The 20,700-nt window shown below is 41.2% G+C and overlaps 1 protein-coding gene across 2 annotated transcripts in view; it reads right to left on the reverse strand.

Moving 5' to 3' along the window:
• The window catches only part of NELL2 (neural EGFL like 2), a 106,691-nt gene extending 86,318 nt beyond the window's left edge, over positions 1–20,373 (reverse strand). For both annotated transcript variants that reach the window (XM_081928963.1, XM_081928962.1), the window contains exons 1-3: positions 19,617–20,373; positions 19,113–19,241; positions 2,006–2,156 (exon numbers count right to left, since the gene is read on the reverse strand). In XM_081928963.1, the coding sequence (XP_081785089.1) occupies positions 2,006–2,156; positions 19,113–19,241; positions 19,617–19,677 (341 nt within the window). In that variant the 5' untranslated portion in view covers positions 19,678–20,373. The remainder of the gene's footprint in view (positions 1–2,005; positions 2,157–19,112; positions 19,242–19,616) is intronic.
• Positions 20,374–20,700: the final 327 nt, after the last annotated feature.

Raw genomic sequence — 20,700 nt, forward strand, 5'->3', positions numbered from 1 at the left:
GCTGGTGGCAGCAGACCTAACATTTTGCTCTGGGAGTTACTCACATTCACAGGTAGGGAGTAGGTGAGCTATATTGGTTTCTATTCCAACTTTTACCTTTGTACAGCAGGCTACATTCCAAACAAACAAAAGTCACAGATTTCTACACATGCACATCTCTATTTTCCATCTACACGGCAAGTGGCTTTCCAAGCAAGAACAAATATTCAAAGAGGGCACAGAAAAGGATTCATAGTGGTGTGGCTTGTGGCAAGATGGAGAGGCCTGGAGGACCACATTCAACCCTGAGCCTGAGGTTCCCTACTCCTACTATGCATACCTACCTGGGAGTAAGCCTCCTTGAGGTCAATGGCACTTACCTCTGAGTAGAAATCAGACAAATCATGTGCCTAAACCTCTACAGGAGCATGTTCTGAATATTTGTTTTAATTCTTTGAGGGACTGAATTGAGAAATTTAACCCACCAAGAAAATTCAATAAAACTCCAATAATATTTTCAGGATGTGCCGCTAAAGCCCAAAGTATCCCTATACTATGACCATCTTCTTTCTGGGATTATAATAGTCCCAGCTATGTTGGATGTGGTGTGCCTTTCGAGCTCACTGCTACTCTGCATTATCTGAAAGATGCTTAAATGTTATTAAATATGATATACACCTGGGATGAAAAACTTTCTATATCTTCAGGCATCTGCTTACGTAAGCATGTACAAAGTTCTAGCCAAACCAACTGTACCAATTTCAAATGACTTGAATTCTTACAAAAACAGCTTCTTAGAAAGGTTCTGCCATTGTTCCTCTTGTTTCGCATGTGCAATTGACAACATAAATTTAAGAGGCACTCTAAGGAGCTTTTAACACTTAAAATTTAAAATTACCATGTTAACAATCATTATAATCCCTGTGAGATACAATATAAAGTTGTTCAACAGTAATAACATAAAATGTATACACCATCCCTACCATAGTTAAAGGTAGTTTAACTTTCCCATAGTCTGTTAGAAAGAATGAAAATGTCCCTATTACAGCATGATAGCTCAGTTGCCAATCATATGCTACTTAATGGCAGCAAAACCCATTTGTTTCAATGAGATGCTATAGGAGCTTGAAGTTTGAGTTGAAAATTCATATCGTTTCATGGATCATTGTTGACAATTCTTTGCTAGGGTCATATGTTGACTCTTTCAGCAGCTGCAGCAGATGCGTAACAATCTTAATAACACCTCTTTTAACTGTGACAACAATTTTCTTGTCGTATCATGATGAAATCATTCTCAAATGCCCTCAGGTCACATAGTTTAGTCTCTTAAACCTAACAGCATTGCTTTCCTTAAACCAAACAGCATTGCTTTTCCATTTATTACTATCGCTGTTATTTCTGTAACCTTGGATAGTCTTCACTGTTTGAAAGTAAGTGAGGCAAATAGTAAGAAGGCACACAGGTAAGACAACAGATGCTGTGATATAGTAAAGGGCTTTTACAGGCAATGAGGTTGAGCTGATTTACACTAGATGAGGATGAGATCCACAGTAGTGTGACAGGCAAATGGTAGAAAAACTTTTTATGCCCTTAGCAGTGGGAGACATTTAAATGGTGACAGCTGTTGATAGATACTAGTTATATAATCTGTTGATAGATCTTAACTTGTGAATTTCTATCTATTTACATTATTCACAGTCATATAAGCCACAGTAATTTCCAAGTAGTGTTGCATATATGTCAGCTAATATTCCAATCATATAATTAGTGGAAAGTGACTCCAATCTGCTTCCACAAAATTCATTTCTACATAGATATGCTTAGTATCGCAGCATAAAGCAGCAGTCTTATACACTTTTACCTGGAAGTAAGTCCCACTGAACTCAGTGGGGTTTACCTCTTGAGTATAAATGCATTGGGTTATGCTGCATATTAATCTCAGGTTTCTCTTTCTGATTTATTTTGATCTTATTTCACATTTCAGCATGCCAGCAAAAAACAATAAATATTAGGTATCTGCACCTACCTGTGATCTAAGTGGTGAACAGAAAAAATAACACCTGAATTTAAGCGAGTTTGTTTGAGTGACACCAAAATTGTGAATTCATGTTTATTTCTTAGCTTCTGAAAAAAGAGTTCTGCTTTCTCTGGAGATGCTTTTACATTTCTTGAAGCACCTAGAATGAAACAAAAAAATGAGAGTTGCTTTTTTTTACCAAAAGTACTCTATGTATCAGTAGTACTAAGCATGAAGACAAATATTTACAGTTGATTAAACTTTGAAACTGTAGTTTGTATAGTATTCCACAATGTAACTCAGATGACAGTAGTGCTTCCATCAACAAAAAGGGGAAGCAGCAATTACCAGCTATCCCCCCCCCCCTTGCCTTCAGTCTCTGCATTCCCCAGATCTGCTCCAGGGTGTTGGGGGACCCTATAGGTGATATTTAGATGTGTGTAAGAGAGGTGCAAGAGAACAGAAATCTCTGGAATTAGTTTTCCCATTCTTCCATTGATAGAAACCTCAACATCAGCTGAGCAATGCTGTTGGATGTAGCCCAGTAACTACTCAACTGACAATTCAGTCCCACAAAGCTGTCAACCATCTTTTGGACCAAACCATTACATGCTTTTAGTGTGGATTCACACAGTCTTGTATTTATACCAAAGAATAAAATGTTATCCTGTCAATTAAAGTCTCTAAAGACTTACACAGAAATCTATTGTTAAAATCTGAGCATAAAATGGCACTATTTATGAGAGCCAATTCTTTCTAGAGATCACCAAGGATGGATTTAGCCCAACTGAGAATACTTAAGCATTTCATTTTTGAAAGAATATCAAATTAAAACTGATAGTTTAAAAACTTTGAATACTTTTATTATCCTTGCTGCTTTGGCTCATATGGTTCTTTGAATGCAATACATCTTTACCATTTAATGGAAGTGTTTAATAAATTATGAAGCAACTCAAATACAATTACTTCCCAGTGTTCTTTCTTTTTTAGCCATGGCATACTAACAGACTCAAGTAACACGCTTTTGTATTCTGTACGATGGTTTGATGTGCACTAACAATTTCTGGCAATATAAACAATTTATTCCCCAAAGGACGGAAGGAAAAACACACACGGAGAAATGTCTTTCACCTCAAGGTCTTAACATGCAGCAAACTTCTACAAAGCACAATGGTACTTTACATTTTGCAAAGAATGAAGAATAAAATCCACAATTCAAATCAAAAGCATTAAAATTTTAAATAGTATGTTTTCTAATAAGCACTAGTGTTTATAAATATTTAAGGAGGCATGTAATTTTGCAGTTAGAAATTGTTGTGGAAGACTGTAATTCTTAAATTATGCTGTATTCTACCTTAAGCATGGACTGCCCACGTCACCACAATATTGTTATGAGTTTGGGTGTAGGGAGCAGGCTGTATGCTGAGACCATTCTAACCCTGGGATCCAGGGTTAGTGTTAAAATAAAAGCAAGGCTAGCTTACAGATGAGGTGATTACCTGGGTGATGGGCCATTAAGGGGAACAAAGGAATGGATCTGTGTGAGACAGCAAATGGGTCCTCAACTGGCTGGTAGTTAGAAAAAGAACAAAGACAAGAACTGAGAGTTCAGTGGCATGAGCTAAAAGCAAGGCAGCAAAAGGGCATAGAGAGAGGAATGCATGATTTGTGTTTGTATCCAAGCCTGCAGCTATGGGATAAACAAGAGCCTTTTGGGATGTTGATGCTGTGAACCTTTCCAGGTTGAATTTCCTAGGCACTGACACCAAGTGCAGGTCCTTCAAGGCCAGTGCTAGTGAGAACCAGTTAAGTAAGACCTGTGATAGGAAGGGGTGTTTGTTCCTTCAAGATGGGAGGGATGAGTGTTCACTGTTTTGAAGGTTCTTTTAATCAAGCATCATGATTGATTACATCAAGTCATGGGATAGGGTCCAGCATTTTGCTTGAATCTGGCTTAGGTCATTAAATGGAGCTCTCTTCACAATGTAGTTACTATTGCCTGTTATGCTGCTAAATCTGAAAAGTGATTGTATGCTCAGCGATCTCCTACCTAACCTAATCTATGCTGCATAAGTGGTTGTTCAGTTGTTAGTAAAAAAAAGATAGCTTTGCTATTTAAGCTTCCAGGTTACTTTACCTTGTTCTGTTATTAGAAACCTGTTTAAACCTTGCAACTTTCTATCAATAAAGCAATATTATAATAAAGTGTTTGAGTTCCTGGACCTCCCCAGCTTGGTTATGGGCCAGTCTCCACAAAGATCAACTCACTCTGCCCCAACATCTGCAAAGAAATCTGATTCACCCAACCTTTGGAAATAAATTTGTATTTACTTCTCTTGTCTTGGTGAAAACTCTTAAAAGAGAAGAATCAAAAGACTACATTATGGAGTCTGCTGCAATAGTAAAGATTTGATTCACCCATCGCCTATTCTCAATGTGTCCCTGCACAGGTAGGTTTAAAGCTGGGTGTGCTGTTAAGATTTCAATGCCAAAAGTGGGTACCACTTGCTAAAAGGGAAAGGAGTTCTGGCTTTTCTGCCAACAAGATAGGCTTGTTTTCAGTTATTTCTATATGTGCCCAGCAATGGTTTGTGCACGGGATGCAGGTTTATAGAGAAATTATTTTCCCATTACACCATGATTTCATGCCTTGGATTGGTGTTAAACTTTCTAAACCATGCTTGCTGGTTCAGGTAGGATGGAAGGTTCTAAACGCTTTGAAAGTACCTCTCTAATGGAGAGAGATTGCAATCTAAGCATAACATACCCATGAGCTAAGTCCATCATTCTATTGATTGAGACAACAGATACAACTGTGACGTTTTCCAAAGTTTTAAAAATGTTGAAATTCCCTGGTTTTTATCTGATTCCAGTTTTCATCTGACATATAAAAATGAGTATTGGACAGACACAGGGTTAGAATAGGTGGGCCAATTTAGCCTAGTAAATGAGGCCAAAAGAGGATATTGTTGTAATCTATTTTTAAAAAATCAGAGAGATTGACACAAAAGTGTTTGGCATTATTTAACATTAAAATATAATGGATACAATGACTAATAGCTACAAACTATCCACTAGTGACTCTAAGATGATTATCAGGTGCTTTATAACTATTAGATATGGGAAAAAATTATAGAAGAAGCTCTCTGAAACAGTTGCCAGAACAGTGGCTATCTCTTTCATTTTCAGAACATATATATGTTTATTATGATACTCCAGTTAGGTCCTGGTTGAGTAAATGGGTTTTCTACCATGAGTGTCTGCTCATTAGGATTTTAGTTTTGTTTTTCTTTTTTAAAAAATGCATTCATTGTATTTGCATTTTTAAATATTTGGGTATGTATTGCCTTGAGACGGTGACTTAGAAGACAATTAATAAATCAACTGTAATATAATAGTAAATTCACTCATTGAGGAGTAAGTCCCATTGAATTTAGTGGGGTTTACTTCTGCACAGTCATGTAGAGCTGGACTGCATGAATGACATGTATAAAAAGCTTCAGAGAGAAACTTATGCAAAATATATTAAAAAAAATAATTAGAGCCAGAGAAGAAAATAAGAAGTATCAAAAGTTAAATTTTGGTAGAAATGAAACAAGATAAATGAAGAATAGGCAAATCAGTAATGACTGCAGAATGTTCAATTAGCATGTTCCCAGTGTTAATTGGAATGGAGACTGTTTCATTATTAAACCATATTTTAGCTACTTCCTTCAACTCTAACGCCAATTGAATTTGGTGAGAGATAGCTACCTTTTGATAGTCACAGGGATGATGAAAACAGTTCACTTGTCATGGCTACTCTGCAATACTTATAGAAAGTAATACTTTTGCAATATCTTCTCCAATGGATGGCCTGACCAATTACTTCCTGTTCGGTTTGACCCTTCCTTGAGGAATATGAAAAATGAACCAGGTAGACTTCAAATAGTTGCCAGTGAAGATGAACCAGGACAAAAGTTCAGCAAAATGTCTATGTGCTGATAATTGAAATTCAAACCCATTTTTTATTCTGGCTGCCCTTGAACTATCAGAGTAATTTTTAAAATGTTCTATCCACTGTGTTTCAGCAAATTGTTAGCGCAAGTTTAATTGTGACACCTGCCTCCTAAAGTAATAGTTCGTGAATTAATAAAACGTTTCCAACCTAAGCACTTTCCTAAAAATGAGCACTTTCATGAAATATTTCAAAGGTATGAATTCCAGAATACTGTTATTAAAAGGTTTATTAATACGGCATCTATAGTCTAATGTAATTTACATAAGCAATTTATATTGTGCAAAGCTTAAATTTAATCCCAAATATGGAAATATATCTCCAACACACAAGAGCACACAAGATGAAGCAGAGTTTATTGGCTTACTATTGATAGAAATCATGGTTTAGAATAAGGATGAGGAATTTGCTGCTTTCCGGATACTGTTGAACACCAACTCCCATCAGTTACAGTGAGCGTGGCAGTTGGTGTCTCGGTGGTCACATGTTCTCTTTCCCTAGCCTGGAACATAGGTTCCAGAACCTATGAGCCTATATAATTTAGATTGATTTGTCTATTAAAGTTCAAAGGAGATCTATTAAAGAGCCCAAAATTCATGTGAAATGAGAGTTAAGACTTTCTCCCTCAGTGAAAAGATAGTTGCAGGAGCAGAAACTGCTTCAGTACCATGTCAAAAGTTTGGAGAAAAATTATAATTCCAAGACCCATAAGCTTCTTGTCCCTGGGATATCTCAGATAACAGTACAGTGGTACCTCGGGTTAAGTACTTAATTCATTTAGGAGGTCCGTTCTTAACCTGAAACTGTTCTTAACCTGAAGCACCACTTTAGCTAATGGGGCCTCCTTCTGCCGCTGGAGCCAGATTTCTGTTCTTATCCTGAAGCAAAGTTCTTAACCTGAAGCACTATTTGTGGGTTAGCGGAGTGTGTAACCTGAAGCGTATGTAATGCGAGGTACCACTGTAATGAGAAAACACAGTGGAACAGATTCCTCCACTAAAGAAGTAACAGAATCATCTTAAATCCCCACCACAACGATCACCAGTCCCTAGGATTGGGACACCAGTCCACCAGTCCCTTCTAGTTGCCTCGAATAGCAAGGAATGCTCTTCACAATCTCTGCAGCACCCAGCATCCTGCCATCATTACCATACCACACCCAGAAGTGACAAGTAGTGTTCCAAGACACTTATCAGAATTGACAGATTACATTTGTGAGCCACTCTTTCTGAGACATGCTCATCTGTCTGCCAGGCTCCATACAGCCTACTGTCCTCTGTCCATGGTCCTGATGTGATGCCTACATCCTACATTCCTAATGTGAACTGTTCGCTCTTCCGTGCTGCTTTCCTACTGATACCTGAATTCACCTATTTCTAGAACTGAAACTACTCTCTGTGGCTGTGCACCAGCCTTGAACAGTGCCATGGCTTCCTCCACATGAAGCCAATATAGTTGCCTACAACTGTTTCCCGAAACTCCTTCAGGTGCCTGATATCCATTTGAAAGTTTGATGCAGCTACTAACTGGACATTCCTAGCTATGAGAAAGTTTTATAGAGTTCATCCTGTGGGTGAAGGGGGTTTATAACTGATGTAAGGAAGCATTGCTTTAATAATATCTGAATTTAACTTTTTTTTTAAAAAAAAGATATAATTAAATCACTCCTAAACGTTGGTAATTACTTACTACAGGAATAGGTAATATCAAAACTGAATGAAGTCTCCTAACTGTTTACATCTGGCTATAACAACTCACACAGCCCCAGTTAACATAGCCACTTTATGACAATTCTAAATTGGTGAGATTATTAGATACACAATAAGGTTTCCCCAAAGATGGGATGTTACCACTGTTCTTGCTGAGCCCAGCAAAATATACCACAGAGAGTCCCCTAGCAGCCTGTGGAAATGATCTTAAGGAGGAAGTTGCTGCTGCAGAAGAGCAGAGAGGATGCAAGTAATAAGATGTCATCTCCTCATTTTCCATGCTACATTTGGCCACTTAACTAAGAGAAAGAGGCTATGCTGCACAACTGTTGCTTAAGCAAAACCAGGGTTTACCAGGGAGGAGTTCTGGAAAACAATATGCTTCTTAAATGAACTGTCCTTTGTATAACCTGACAAGTGAATAACCACAACTTGCTCCTACACTTCTACAGATATGAAATACTGCTTCCTGAGGAAGTCCACTAGCTTCCTGGATCGTCTCAGTCAAACCAAATTGCCACAAGAGTATCTGCGATACAAAGGCTCAACATATGGTTTGTATAAGAAGCATATATACCCTTAACATTACACGTGCCTACAGCCTTCCAGATGTTTTTTGAATCCCATTAGACTCCAAGCAATATGGCAATGTGGCCCCCAAGGTATTAAAGAAAGACTCCAAACTTCCCTTTCTTACATGATGTTTCATTTACACATTTCATATTTACATCATGCTTTGATAAAGGTGATAATGGCATTAAATTTATTACCAAGGCTTGGTGCAAGCAAGCTGTGAAAAGTACTGTGAGAATATTGTGCTGATGCCCTATTCCTAAACAGGCATATGGAAATTAATTCTATAGAAACTTTTTTCAGTGGCACTGGCCATGCTTAAAATCTCAGGCAGTGAAACCTTCAAGTCATTTTATTAAGAAAATACTATATTAGCATCCTTGTTCTACAATCAGCTACTTCATTCTAAACTTCATTCAATGGAAATAAGCATACCTAGGATCATATACTTTGTACCCCCAGCCCCCAAAAAAGGCTTTTTGACAAAACTTCCTCAACCAAATTGGAGTATGTATTCATATAATCATCTTCTAACTGTTTCAGCTATAAATCAAATTTTAAGTGTAGATTTGTTGAACAGTCAGAATTTAATTTCAGCCACTTGTGAACAGCTGAGGTCTTTAGACATCACAGTCTTGGGAATGTTGATAAAGGAGCTTTAATCTCTGCAAGCATTCCAGAAGTGTCAGAATCATGATGCAGCAATAAATTAATGATTTCACTAGATTGGCTGGGAAGAGGACTTACTTCTGCAGAACATCCGGAAAGAAGAATACATATCTGGCAATGATATTCACTTTCATTATTTACAATGCTATTTCCACACTCAGCTACTTTTTTAATAAACGTGATGGAAGAAAAAGCCAATCAAACAGTCAGAATCTCTCTAAGTACCTTCTCCAAGGCAACAACGTGCTTCTCCTCTGACAATGGCCATGATGAGAACATAAGCACATTTATTACAAAGACAGACATCAGTACTGCGATTCTGCAAAAGCACAAATCTATTTTTAATCACACATTTTCATTCAGATTAGTACAAGAGACACCAGATTGTGGCAGGGCATAAGAGACAAAGGATGACAAAATGCAATAGAGGATTGGGCTCCTTTGGTGAACACAGCCCTTCTTACACTGCAGTGTTATGGCAAGACAAATTGTGCTTCTGGAATGAAAAAACAAAAGTGGTCTTCAGCTGGTGGGTCACGTCACATAAAGGGAACACACAAACCAACCTATGGTGGGCCACCCTTCAGTGCTGCCACCATTCTTCAAAAGTTTGGGTCTTTTTTCATTTCTAAAATGCTAGGGATGCAAAGAAGCCATGAACCTGATATATAAAGTAGCATCTGTTGCTAGGTTCATGCACAGAGTCCTAAACCAGTTAAAACTGGTTCTTGTATCAAAGGCTGGAGTCGGTGTCTGAAAATCTGAAGACCACTTATCTATAACCCCTACAGAGTATCCGAAATTATTGGTTCCTCCAGGTTACCACTGATCAGACCTAACACAGGGAAGTAGGCTGAATATCAGTAGCCTCAGCCCATTTAGTTAAACTTTAGAAATCTAAGCCAATTTAAGTGAGGACTTATACCGTAGATGGTGAATCTCTCTAAAGATGAATATATCTTTTATAACCATCCTGTGTTGTCAAGGATCCTATAGATGTACTTGATTGCAGTTTGCTCTGAATAGTACCCTCATAAAGTACCCTCCAGAGCCACTGTTGTCTAATCACATCGTATTCCAACAAAAGTATATTTGGTTTATGGAGATTGACTGTAATTGCATGCACTTCTACAGCCACTGCAGCCTACTATATTCTCACTGACTTAAATGTGTGTTAAATCAGCATTTTTCTATCAAGCTCTTTTTAGGTACCACAGCATTGTCACAAAAAGCACAACTGTCACAGCTTTCAATGCAGACATCACTTTTTTCATATTTTCCTAAATATTCAATTCACAAGCCAATGGAAAATGCATACCATGCAGAGCAAAAAAGAAATTTTCAATTAGAAGACTGTCAAGCACCATTTTAAATCTTGTCACATTTTTGCCTTGAAGCCTAAAACTTGGGTCTTCAGTGCCTAGCATGCTCACTTGAACAGGTCCAACTGAAATAAATAGAGTTTACTTCTTCATAAACATGTTTAGGGTGGAGCTGTTAGACTACAATTCTATGTTTACAAATGGTTAACAGAACACATCTACTGAAAACACACTGTGCTTGATGGAGTTTGTTTACTTATTTTCAACCTTCATATCCCCACCCTTCACCTGAATGTCACAGGGTGAGTTACAACGCCAAGTACGGTATGTGTGCGAAGGATTATAGACTGACAGGTCATTCCAGAGGTGGGACATTGCAGTAGCAGAGCTGTATCCAAAGCCCTGCTAGCTCATGTCAGCAAGCGTGGAAGCTGGGGTGGATTTGTTATTTTGTCATGCCAGCTCCAAGTTGGCATAACAGAGAAACCTGCGCTACTCTCTTAAAGGAGCCACTGGGCTTTATATCCAATGGATCCAAAACAGCTGTTACCTCATTACATGGCTTTCTCACTCTGCAGAATTACCCCGCCCCATGGTTCTCCCCACCCTGTCCAATTTATCTGCTCACAAATAGGTTGGATAATTTCAAGAAACCACTTGTACCCAGTTCTAGCCCAAAACAGAGGTTTTATACCTTTGCATTCTCAACACACTGTATATATGTGTGTGTGCCTCTGTGTGTATCTTACACACACACACACACACACACACACACACACACAGCAGTGGATATAATGGAATCATATGGAATTTAGCCATGTTTTTAATAGCATCATGGATGTTGACTGTGTAGGGAGTTAGCTTAGAATATCAGAGGCATATCGCACCACTCTAATATAAAATACTCTCAGATGGGCTCCAAAGAAGCCTGCTTAACTTCATATATCCCTTAGTGTAGTTTTAGGGCCCTGATCTGGCTAAAGCTAGTTGCAACCTATTCTCAAGTCATTGTGCATGGGATTGCAGTGTAAGTTCCATTGGAGACTGTGGGACTTTGCATGCTTCCTGAGGAGCAAGCATGCATAGGCTCAGGCTGCAGTCCTTTGCCCTCTTCTCCAGCAGTAAGCACAGCTGAAATTAATTGGACCGGCTTTATATGAATAGAAAAATATTAGGTTAGTCACAAATAACTTGCTTCATTGGTTTCAGTGTGGTGTGCAGTGCAGCTCTATGTATGTTTATCCAACAGTAAGTCTCATTATGCTCAGTAGGGCTTATTCCTTGATAAATGTAAATTAAGTTTAGCTGAACTATGGTCTACAAGCATTGTTTGTAAAATAGATGATTATTTTCTTCAACTGTAAACTATTTTGCATTTCTGCATCTATTGTCGTATTATATTCTGACCAGGGAGCATTTCATGAACTACCATCTGTGCCTGTTTGTGGCTGATAAGTTAACTGCATATGTGTTCATGCTCTTTGAAAGCCCCCATTTATCTAACTGTGACAAGCTTTTTCATCACACCTATAAGCAGAGTTCCATCTCTTCCCATGAATAAGTTTATTTAAACATATTATTATTGTCGATTTTAATTTAAACTATTTCTTACCCATTCTTCACTACACAGCAATTTCAGCAGGGTTATAAGTAGTGTTTCAAGTGCATAATACAATTACCGTATTTTTTGCCCTATAGGACGCACTGGCCCATAGGACACACCTAGTTTTTTTGGGGGGAAATAAAGGGGAAAATTTTTATTTTCCCCCCCAGGTGCACTGCGCTAAGCCCGAAGCTTGGGGCATGCGGAGCTCAGCGCACCCCAAGCTTCTGGGTGCCCAAGGTCTCTGCTAACCATGGGAGAGTTGCGCAGCTCTCCCACAGCTAGCGGAGCGCTGCACTAATCCCGAAGCTTCGGGCGTGCTGAGCTCAGCGCGCCCCAAGCTTCTGGGTGCAGGTAAGCTCTCCGCTAGCCCTGGGAGAGCTGGGTCTCCCACAGCTAGCGGATAGCTTCCTGAAGCCTGGAGAGCGAGAGGAGTCAGTGCGCACCGACCCCCCTCGCTCTCCAGCCTTCAGCGAAAGCCTGCATTCACCCCATAGGACGCACACACATTTCCCCTTCATTTCTGGAGGGGGAAAAGTGTGTCCTATAGGGCGAAAAATACGGTACTAAAAACAAGGCCTACACTCATTCTCAGCATGCACACACACACCTGATCCCTATTATTTAGCACATTATCTACCTCGTTAGCATTTTTCTGCAACCTATTTTATTAATTAGCATCATCCTCAAAACCAGCGAAACAATGTGTATCAGCAATTTGCTTTTTAAAAAACTATTAAAATTGCTTTAGCTAAGGGTACTTTCTTAACATACACTTGCAAGCAATAAAGGGCATTTTGAGCAGCACTTGCTACTTAAACAGTCTTTTTTAAGCTTCCACCCTCTCCAGCTCAGATAAAGAATTGATACAAGACCCACCTCAATCATTGCTTAACATACTATAATTATTCAAAGCAAGAAACTGTAGCAAAACCAGTGAAGGAAAACAAAACCAAGGACAAAGATTTTTAACCTGGATTATAATGCAGGATCCCTACATTATTTTCAAATATAGTCCATCTCTTGCCTTCTAAAGTGGTATCTAATAGAATATCTGCAAAGGAAAACATGGAAACGTGGCTCTTGCATATCTGAAAGCATAAATGTTGTTGCCTCTAGCTAAGACATACACAGAACAGACCCACTGGAATCTATGAACTTAAGTTAGTCATGCCAATTTATTTCAGTGGGCCTACACTATACTGTATAAGACTTAGTTGATACAACCCTAAGGTGTTAAGTTGGCTTCATGTTTTGTATGGTACCATACAAGCAATAACGGCTGTTTAGAGCCCTTCAAGCTGAATGCCCAGGAGATCATATTGACAGCTTTGCAATATCTTAGGTTACTTCAAGCAACCAAGTTTTCTGGACCAGAGGGACATAATTCCACTTGGACAAGAACTTCAGCATTTCCCCCTCTCTCGTAAATGAAGCACTGGGTAGAATAGTTTATGTGGTTTGACTCCATACTATTTTGGGCAGGACTGGCTCACCCATGAGACAAGTCGAGATGTGGATGTCTTCACCTGATGCACATTCATTACCTGTTTAGTTTCTCTGCACCTGCAATCCCCCACACACACTCCTATTCATAAAGCTGTCATCTGTCTCAAATGCACAAGCCTCAGCTTAGCAGTAAAGCAAATATGCCTTACAGTTTCAAATCACAAGGAATGGCCCTGTACAGCTGGAGCAGCATCTCCACCCCCATCGTTCAGCCCGGATACTGTGGTCCAGCTACGAGGGCCTTCTGGCAGTTCCCTCACAGCAAGAAGTGAAGTTACAGGGAACCAGGCAGAGGGTCTTCTTAGTAGTGGCACCCATCCTGTGGAACACCCTTCCATCAGATGTCAAGGAGATGAATAACTATACAACTTTCAGAAGACATCTGAAGGCAGCCCTGTATAGGATAGTTTTTTATGTTTGGTGTTTTTATTATGTTTTTATATTTGTCAGAAGCCACCCAGAGTGGCTCGGCTAGGGCAACCAGTCTGATGGAGAGGGTGCAATTATTATTATTACTACTACTTAGAGGGGGAAATGCATCAAACAACAATATTTCTCAATGATAGATATGGATTGTGGCCAGCTTCATAAGTGCACAGCTTTAGACACCAGTTGTGGGAATTCATTGGAGATGGAGTATATGAGTAACATGCACACAGCCTAAAATTCCACACCCTCCTTGAGTCATTTTGCCTGGTTAGAATGTGTCCATGAACTGTAATATTCCTTCTGGTCTAGAGGGAGAAGAAAGTGTGTATTGGAAATCTCTGGTTTTGCATGGCTAGGATGTAGCTTGCTGTACAAAAAAAGTCAGTCTTGTCTTTTCTTTGGGCCATTGGTTCTGCTAACCAAGGGCATGTAGTCCCCAGAAGGTTGCTCATGAAAGAAAGTAGCCCTTGGGCTAAAAGGGGACCTCCCCACCCCACCCCCTGCTATAAAAAGTGGCGTGATGTGCATAGAGAATGGAAAGTATCTCAGTTTTATTCATTTTGCAGCAGAAGATGCATTTTAAATCCATATACTAGTTCTGCTTGTTTTTTTGTTACTTGGTAGAAAGGCATTATGCAATGGGCATGCTATGTGTATAACATATATCAGCTAGGAAAAATCATCTCTCAGGTCCTGAATGGACTGAGTGAGAATCTCTTAAAGAAATAGCTTATATGCTTATAGACAAAGCAGGATGCTTCCAATCCATTCATACTTTCATCTTACTCTTAAAAAGCCAAAATATCTCTCTCCCCCATGTCTTCAAGCCAAATTCTGAAAAAAGTCTACTTTTTCAAAATTCCCTACACCAGCAACAGTTTGCTTTGTTTACCTTGCACCCTGAGAAAAAAACAGCTATGATTGAGTCACAACATCAAACATTGTTTCCAAAAATGTAGACAGAAATAAAGTTAGCATGCATGAAAACTGTAACCCCATAACGATAACAAGTTTTAAACAAGGCTACATAGTATTCCTATACCACAGTACAAATTGACCTGTTTTGGTTTTGTTTTCTGACAGCAGAAAGAACCATTGAGGAGCCACTAACTGTGAAGTTCCTTCATGCATCATGCTGACAGATTAAATCTGCTCTTTGGTGTTCTGTTCCATGGTGTGCTTTATCACAACCCACCATATAATTCCACCCCATCTGTTGGTGCTGATGGGGTGTGTGCATGCATTTGCTTGCTGAAATAACTGAGCATACTTTATATACATACATGCCAACTGTTCTAACAAAAAAGGAACATCTTTTCTGAATGTCTCCCATCTTCTAACACTGAGCACCAGCTCTCATTCAGCTGGTCAGTATGCATTAAAGTTATCAAATATGTAATTAATTGTCCTCAATATATCAAGCACTGTAAAATAAAGTCAGTAGACAGCTGTATTCATTAATTCGAATGGTACAGTACTGCGTTTTGTCCATTTCCTTTTTAGTCAATATGTTTTCTATGACTCATCCCAGAAATAATTATAACAGAGGGTGGATTATTTAACAAAATATGGATTTTTGCGGTTAATGACCGGTGTTCATATAACTTGCTTTTATTTTTTACCTACGCTGACTTGTTTTGCAAACAAACATGGTACAATGCATCATTGGATCATAGTAAGAGAATTAACCAATCGAAATAGATATTGAAGCTTATTTATGTATGTTTGGCTCTTTTATTTTATTCCATTCAACAAATGCCCAAGAGAACCCACTCTGCAAAATTCACAAAGTCAAAGAAGCTTCTTTGAGGTCATTTCAGTCAGGTATAATGTATATAAACCCAGGAGTCAATCTATGTGTTTCATTTCTATATCATTGTTTTCATATTATATCTATTATGACATTCTTTTGTTGATATTTATCTTATACTTTCATTAACTCAGTCAAAAAGAAGTCCATTAAAAGATGCATCAGCTTATGAGGCCAAGGACATCTTGTTTTCTATACCTCACAGCAAACTAGTGCTCTCTTATTAATATTCAGTGTTCCAGCAAACATCTTAATGCAAAATCTAAGTTTCAGAGGCAAAGGGTTCACTACCATATGCTGTAGCTTGAGAAAAATTAGTGCTTCAGCCAACGTACTCCAGAGTAGTCTTAAAAACATCCTTGAGATGTCTCAAAGGCAAGTTTACAGCCTAAGACACATATATTTCCATAGCTGAAATAGATGTACATGTGACCAATGTGATCTCTATAGTTATTCATTCACACTTTACATTATCCTTGTAAATATTCACTTGCGGGAACTGTGTGTCCCCCCCCCTTCAATCATTCATACTCACACACAAGCTTGTGCAACTATTACAACAACATAGATGGGAAGTTTTGTGGAAGAAGCCCATGCAATCTGCATGCTCCCTCTCATTGGGGGCCAATGAGATGAGAAAGATCCATCCAATCAACTCTGTCCACATGGTTCATAAATACATAGTGGACTTTATTACACCATGAGCAAACAGTTTTTATGCATGCCAGTTAGGTGAAAAGCCCCCATGTTGTTAGCACTTTGGGTTCATTGGGCGAAGCCAAGAAAACAGAGGCTGGGGAGATTTGTATGGGTAAATAATTGCATAAGGCCAGTGGTACTGGTTGAGATTTGCCCAATTTATATAAATTTTAATATGCCACATCTTTCAAGCAATATAACCTTGATGGCATCCATGACTAGATAAACTTAATGTCTCCAGTGGGACAATGGGTCAGCACATCTGGCTGTTAACCAGAAGGTTGGTGGTTTAAGCCCACCCAGGGATAGCTGCGGGCAGGATTTCTGCATTGCAGGGGGCTGGACTAGATGGCCCTTGGGAGCCCTTCCAACTCTACAAATTCTGGGGAAGCTGCCTCTTCACAACTCCGGGGGGGGGGGGAGAGAGAATGGTAAGAGAAAGAGACAACAACAAGAATCAGAATGAAAGTAAAGTCTTTGAATTGCTGTACTTGCTTGGCTCTTCTCCAAGGAGAAGAAATTATAAATTAGATCACTTTACAAGATGCATAGCAAATTTAGAAATGCTAAAACGCATCTGCAATTACAGGTGTATTGTATAAAGAAAAAATGAATGCTGAGCATCCATTTTTTTCTGAAAATTAAAAGAGAAATGCAGGCTAAGTCTTCAGACTCAGCAAAAATAGGAGAAATAGAAATGTCCAAACTTTAAAATTCACTTTGCTGGAATTGCATTTTTTTTATAAAAAAAATGCACACAGTGATATAGGTATACAAACTTAATCCATTCTGGAAGTCCGTTCTTAAACCAAGGCGTGCTTTCCCTAATGAGGCCTCCAGCCGCCGATGCCCTTCCACCTTTCGGCTTCTGTTCTTAGACCAAGGTAAAGTTTGCAGACCGGGACACTACTTCTGGTTTTGTGGATTTCTTAAGCCGAATAGTTCATCAACAGGGCTGTTCTTAAACCGAGGTACCACTGTATGTGCAGTCCTGAAATGTTCATAATTACTAGCCTCAAAATTGGAATTTTATATTTTTATTCTGTCAAGAGCCCTTTCATGTAGATGTCTACATCCTGTTGAAAGAAGGCTTTTTCTGTTTAAAAATAGCAGGTGTCAATTTCTCTTTTTAAAAGTGTATGCTCTGACTTTTCTGTGTTAATGGTCACAGTGACACACTCTGGTTGAATGTAGAATAACATCCTTCCAGAGTCCTCCAGTGACTTAGGTAGTCAGCTTTTGATACATGATCTTATTGATTCAGAAGTTCAAGCCAACATCATTGCCTGGATTTTTCCTTAAATTACAGCTTCTTTGCAAGGCCTCCCTTTGCCTCTTGTACTAAAAGAAAATTTAAAAAACCCTATAACTGGAACTCCTAAGAAAACAAATGATACACATAGACTATGTGCTATATAGAAGCAAATTAAAACTCTTCTTAATTCACCGTGTGGCCCATGTTCTCCAACTTTACATAGCAACATTCAGCATGCACATACAACATTGTTCCATTTTCTTCCCAACGCCACTATGATATCAGCCCTCTTTTAAATGAACAGTCTGATAAGCTTCAGAAATGTTCTGCATTGTGATTTAAAAATCTAATTCTGTATGTAATCTTTTTCATATACAAGGGATGAGGAAAAGCATTTATCTCAGAATATTTTACCTTTATACAATAGACTATAAACTGCACAAAATAAATGCTGCTTTTTGGAATCCTACATTAGAAGTGTCTTTGAATATATTAATGCAAAAATGAATCAAAAGACAGCTGTCTCCTTATTCTTGGAAGGAACATTTAGATTTATTAAAAATCCTTAAAATCAGTGGGTGATTAGCTAACTAAGTCATACTCAGAACGGACTCATGAAAGTCGTTGATTTGTTACTTAGGTTCAATAGGTTTACTCTGAGTATGACTATACCACCCATTGTGTACACAAAGAATTCCCACCCACCCCCAAAAAAGTTCAAAATTTAACAAGGATAAAGGGTATATAACCTGTTAACAAATCTTTTTGCAAGGGCTTCTATATTTTTCCTGCAGACATTTTTATGGGGGGGATGCAGTATTTATCCCCATTCCCCACTTCTTCACACTCTTAGTTTCATATTTTCTCCCTAGTCTTATCTTCTCCTCTAACCATCAGCGAGAACAAGAGCTTAGCCTGGCGTGTCTTCCCAAATAAACCAATCTCAGCCAGCCCAGACGAATCTGTTTATTATTCAGGGCTCCCCACGCCTGGCAAAATAAGCCATCTGCCATCAGCTTTCCTGCTGACCATTAATTAAGGGTCTATCCATCAAAAGAGGGGCCAGAAAAGTGACGGGAGAGAGACAAAAGTGGAGGGAGGGAGGGGGAGAATCAGCGAGGCTTAACAGAGCAGGCAGGCAGGTGCCTCGCTCAGCAAATGGACCAAGTCGCATCGCGAGCCCAGAGGAGCATCGCCTGCCATCCGGTTAATGCAAAAAAGTTCAATCAAACACATTTGCCAGCAAGTTCAGGAATTATTCAGGTGGCCTGGGCTGACCCTGCCCACAGAGCCAGCCCTGGAGCCAAAGCGAGAATGAGGAAGGATGGATGCATGCATAGGAGCCAACTCCTAGGGACAGAGCTCCCTTTGGGGTCCCTCCCACCAACAATAAAATATTGGAGGGGGGCCCTGTCCCACCCGCAAAAAGTTGATGGGAATTGCCATTCAAATAGTGTGATAGATTGTGTGGGGCGGCGCTTCCCTCCCCCACCCAATATTTTATTCAAGTTGGCACCCCTGGATGGATGGAGGTCCCATACCTTGGAAGAAGAAAGCTTTGCTCCCGTTGTGCAGCCCTTGCACTTGCACCACTCCGGCCACCGACTCCCCCAGCTGCAACTCGCCCAGCACGTCGATCTGCAGCGAGGGGTCCACGCCAAAGCCGACCGCTGGATCCAGGAGGGGAAGAGAAAAGAGAAATTACTACCCAATCCCCTAACTTTTCCTCTCCACCTTCCACCCCCCTCCTTCTTTTCCCACCCCGATCCTGCTGCCACTCCCGTTCTGGAAGGCGCAGGTATCTCCTCCCCGGCTCAGCCGCACCAGCCAGTCCTATTTACATGACCTACTTTCGCAGCATCCCTTTCGCAAAGTTCTCGGCTCGTTTTCCTGCCCGGATCCTCCGTCTTCCCTCTTCTCCACCTCCCCATACTGAGCCGATTCCCCATCGGGGTGGGGAAGGGGGAGGTTGGGAGACACACCCCGAGACGCCCCCCTCCCCCTATGCCTCAAGGAGAGGCTGGAACGCCCCGCTCGAGTCTCACCTGAGCTCAGGCAGAAGAGGAAGAAGCCCAGGGCGCTCCAGCAGCAGCCCGGGGACTCCATCGCGCGCGGGGAGGAGGAGGAGGAGGAGAGCGGCGCCCAGAATCACTCCATAGTCCTGGAGGCAGAAGCCGGGTCTGAAGGAAGCCAAGCAGCCGAACGCCCCAGTCTTCTTCCACACAAACCCCTCGGCGTCCTTCTTCTTCTTCCCTCCCTCAGCAAAAAGGCAGAATCCACCGGGCGGAGGAGGAGGAGGCGCCGCGAGTCGAGTCTTCCCCAGCCCGCAGCACCATCTCCGAGGCGCCTCAGCCGCCGCCGCCGCCCGGAGGCGCGAAAAGGGCGCGGAATGGCGCCAAAGCGGGAAGCCGCGAGAAGCGCCTCAGCCCCAGAACCTGTTGGAGGGAACCCGGCGGAGAGAGACAATGGAGGGCGCGAGGCGACCCGGCGGAGGGGAAGCGGGCAGCCTTGCGTCGCTCGCTCCCTCACGCGACGCGCGCGCACAGACGCTTTCTTTCTCCTCAGGGCTCCTCGGTCGCCAAGCCTCCGCCGCCGGCGCTCACTGCCACCGGCTCCTCCTCGCAGGCAGCCTCAAAAGAGCGAGGGAAGGCGGCGGGGTTGAGGACGGCGACGTGGGGGGGGGGCGGCGGGCGGCGGCCAATGAGGACGCGCCGGCGGGAGGCGGGAAGGAGGCGCCTTCGAACACCTCCCCGCCTCAGGCTCCTCGACGGCACAGGAGCCAAAGGCTTCAGACCGGGCGGGAGCGGGACGCGACTCCGACTCCGGCCGGTGGTGTCTCTGCGGCTGCTACTCCTCAGGCTTTGTTTCTCTACAGCAAGAGGAAGCTTAAGCCTGGCAGATAGAAGAGCTGTTGCTCGCGGACGAAGAAGACGCCATTCGGGCCAGCGGGACCCTGCCAGCCGCAGTCTGCCCTCAGCCAGGCTCCGCCGCCGCTGGCTGCCTTCTGACTTAGAGGAGCCAGTGCGGCGGGCTGTGGCGAGCAGCAGGGAGGAGCGCGGGGGCAACACTGGAATCAGGGGGCGCCGTCTGCTGTTGGCTCTGGCGCCCCCTGCTGGTGGTCTCCCTGCC

This window comes from Podarcis melisellensis (assembly GCF_964234715.1).
Source record: "Podarcis melisellensis genome assembly, chromosome: 10".
Classification (NCBI taxonomy): Eukaryota; Metazoa; Chordata; class Lepidosauria; order Squamata; family Lacertidae; genus Podarcis; species Podarcis melisellensis.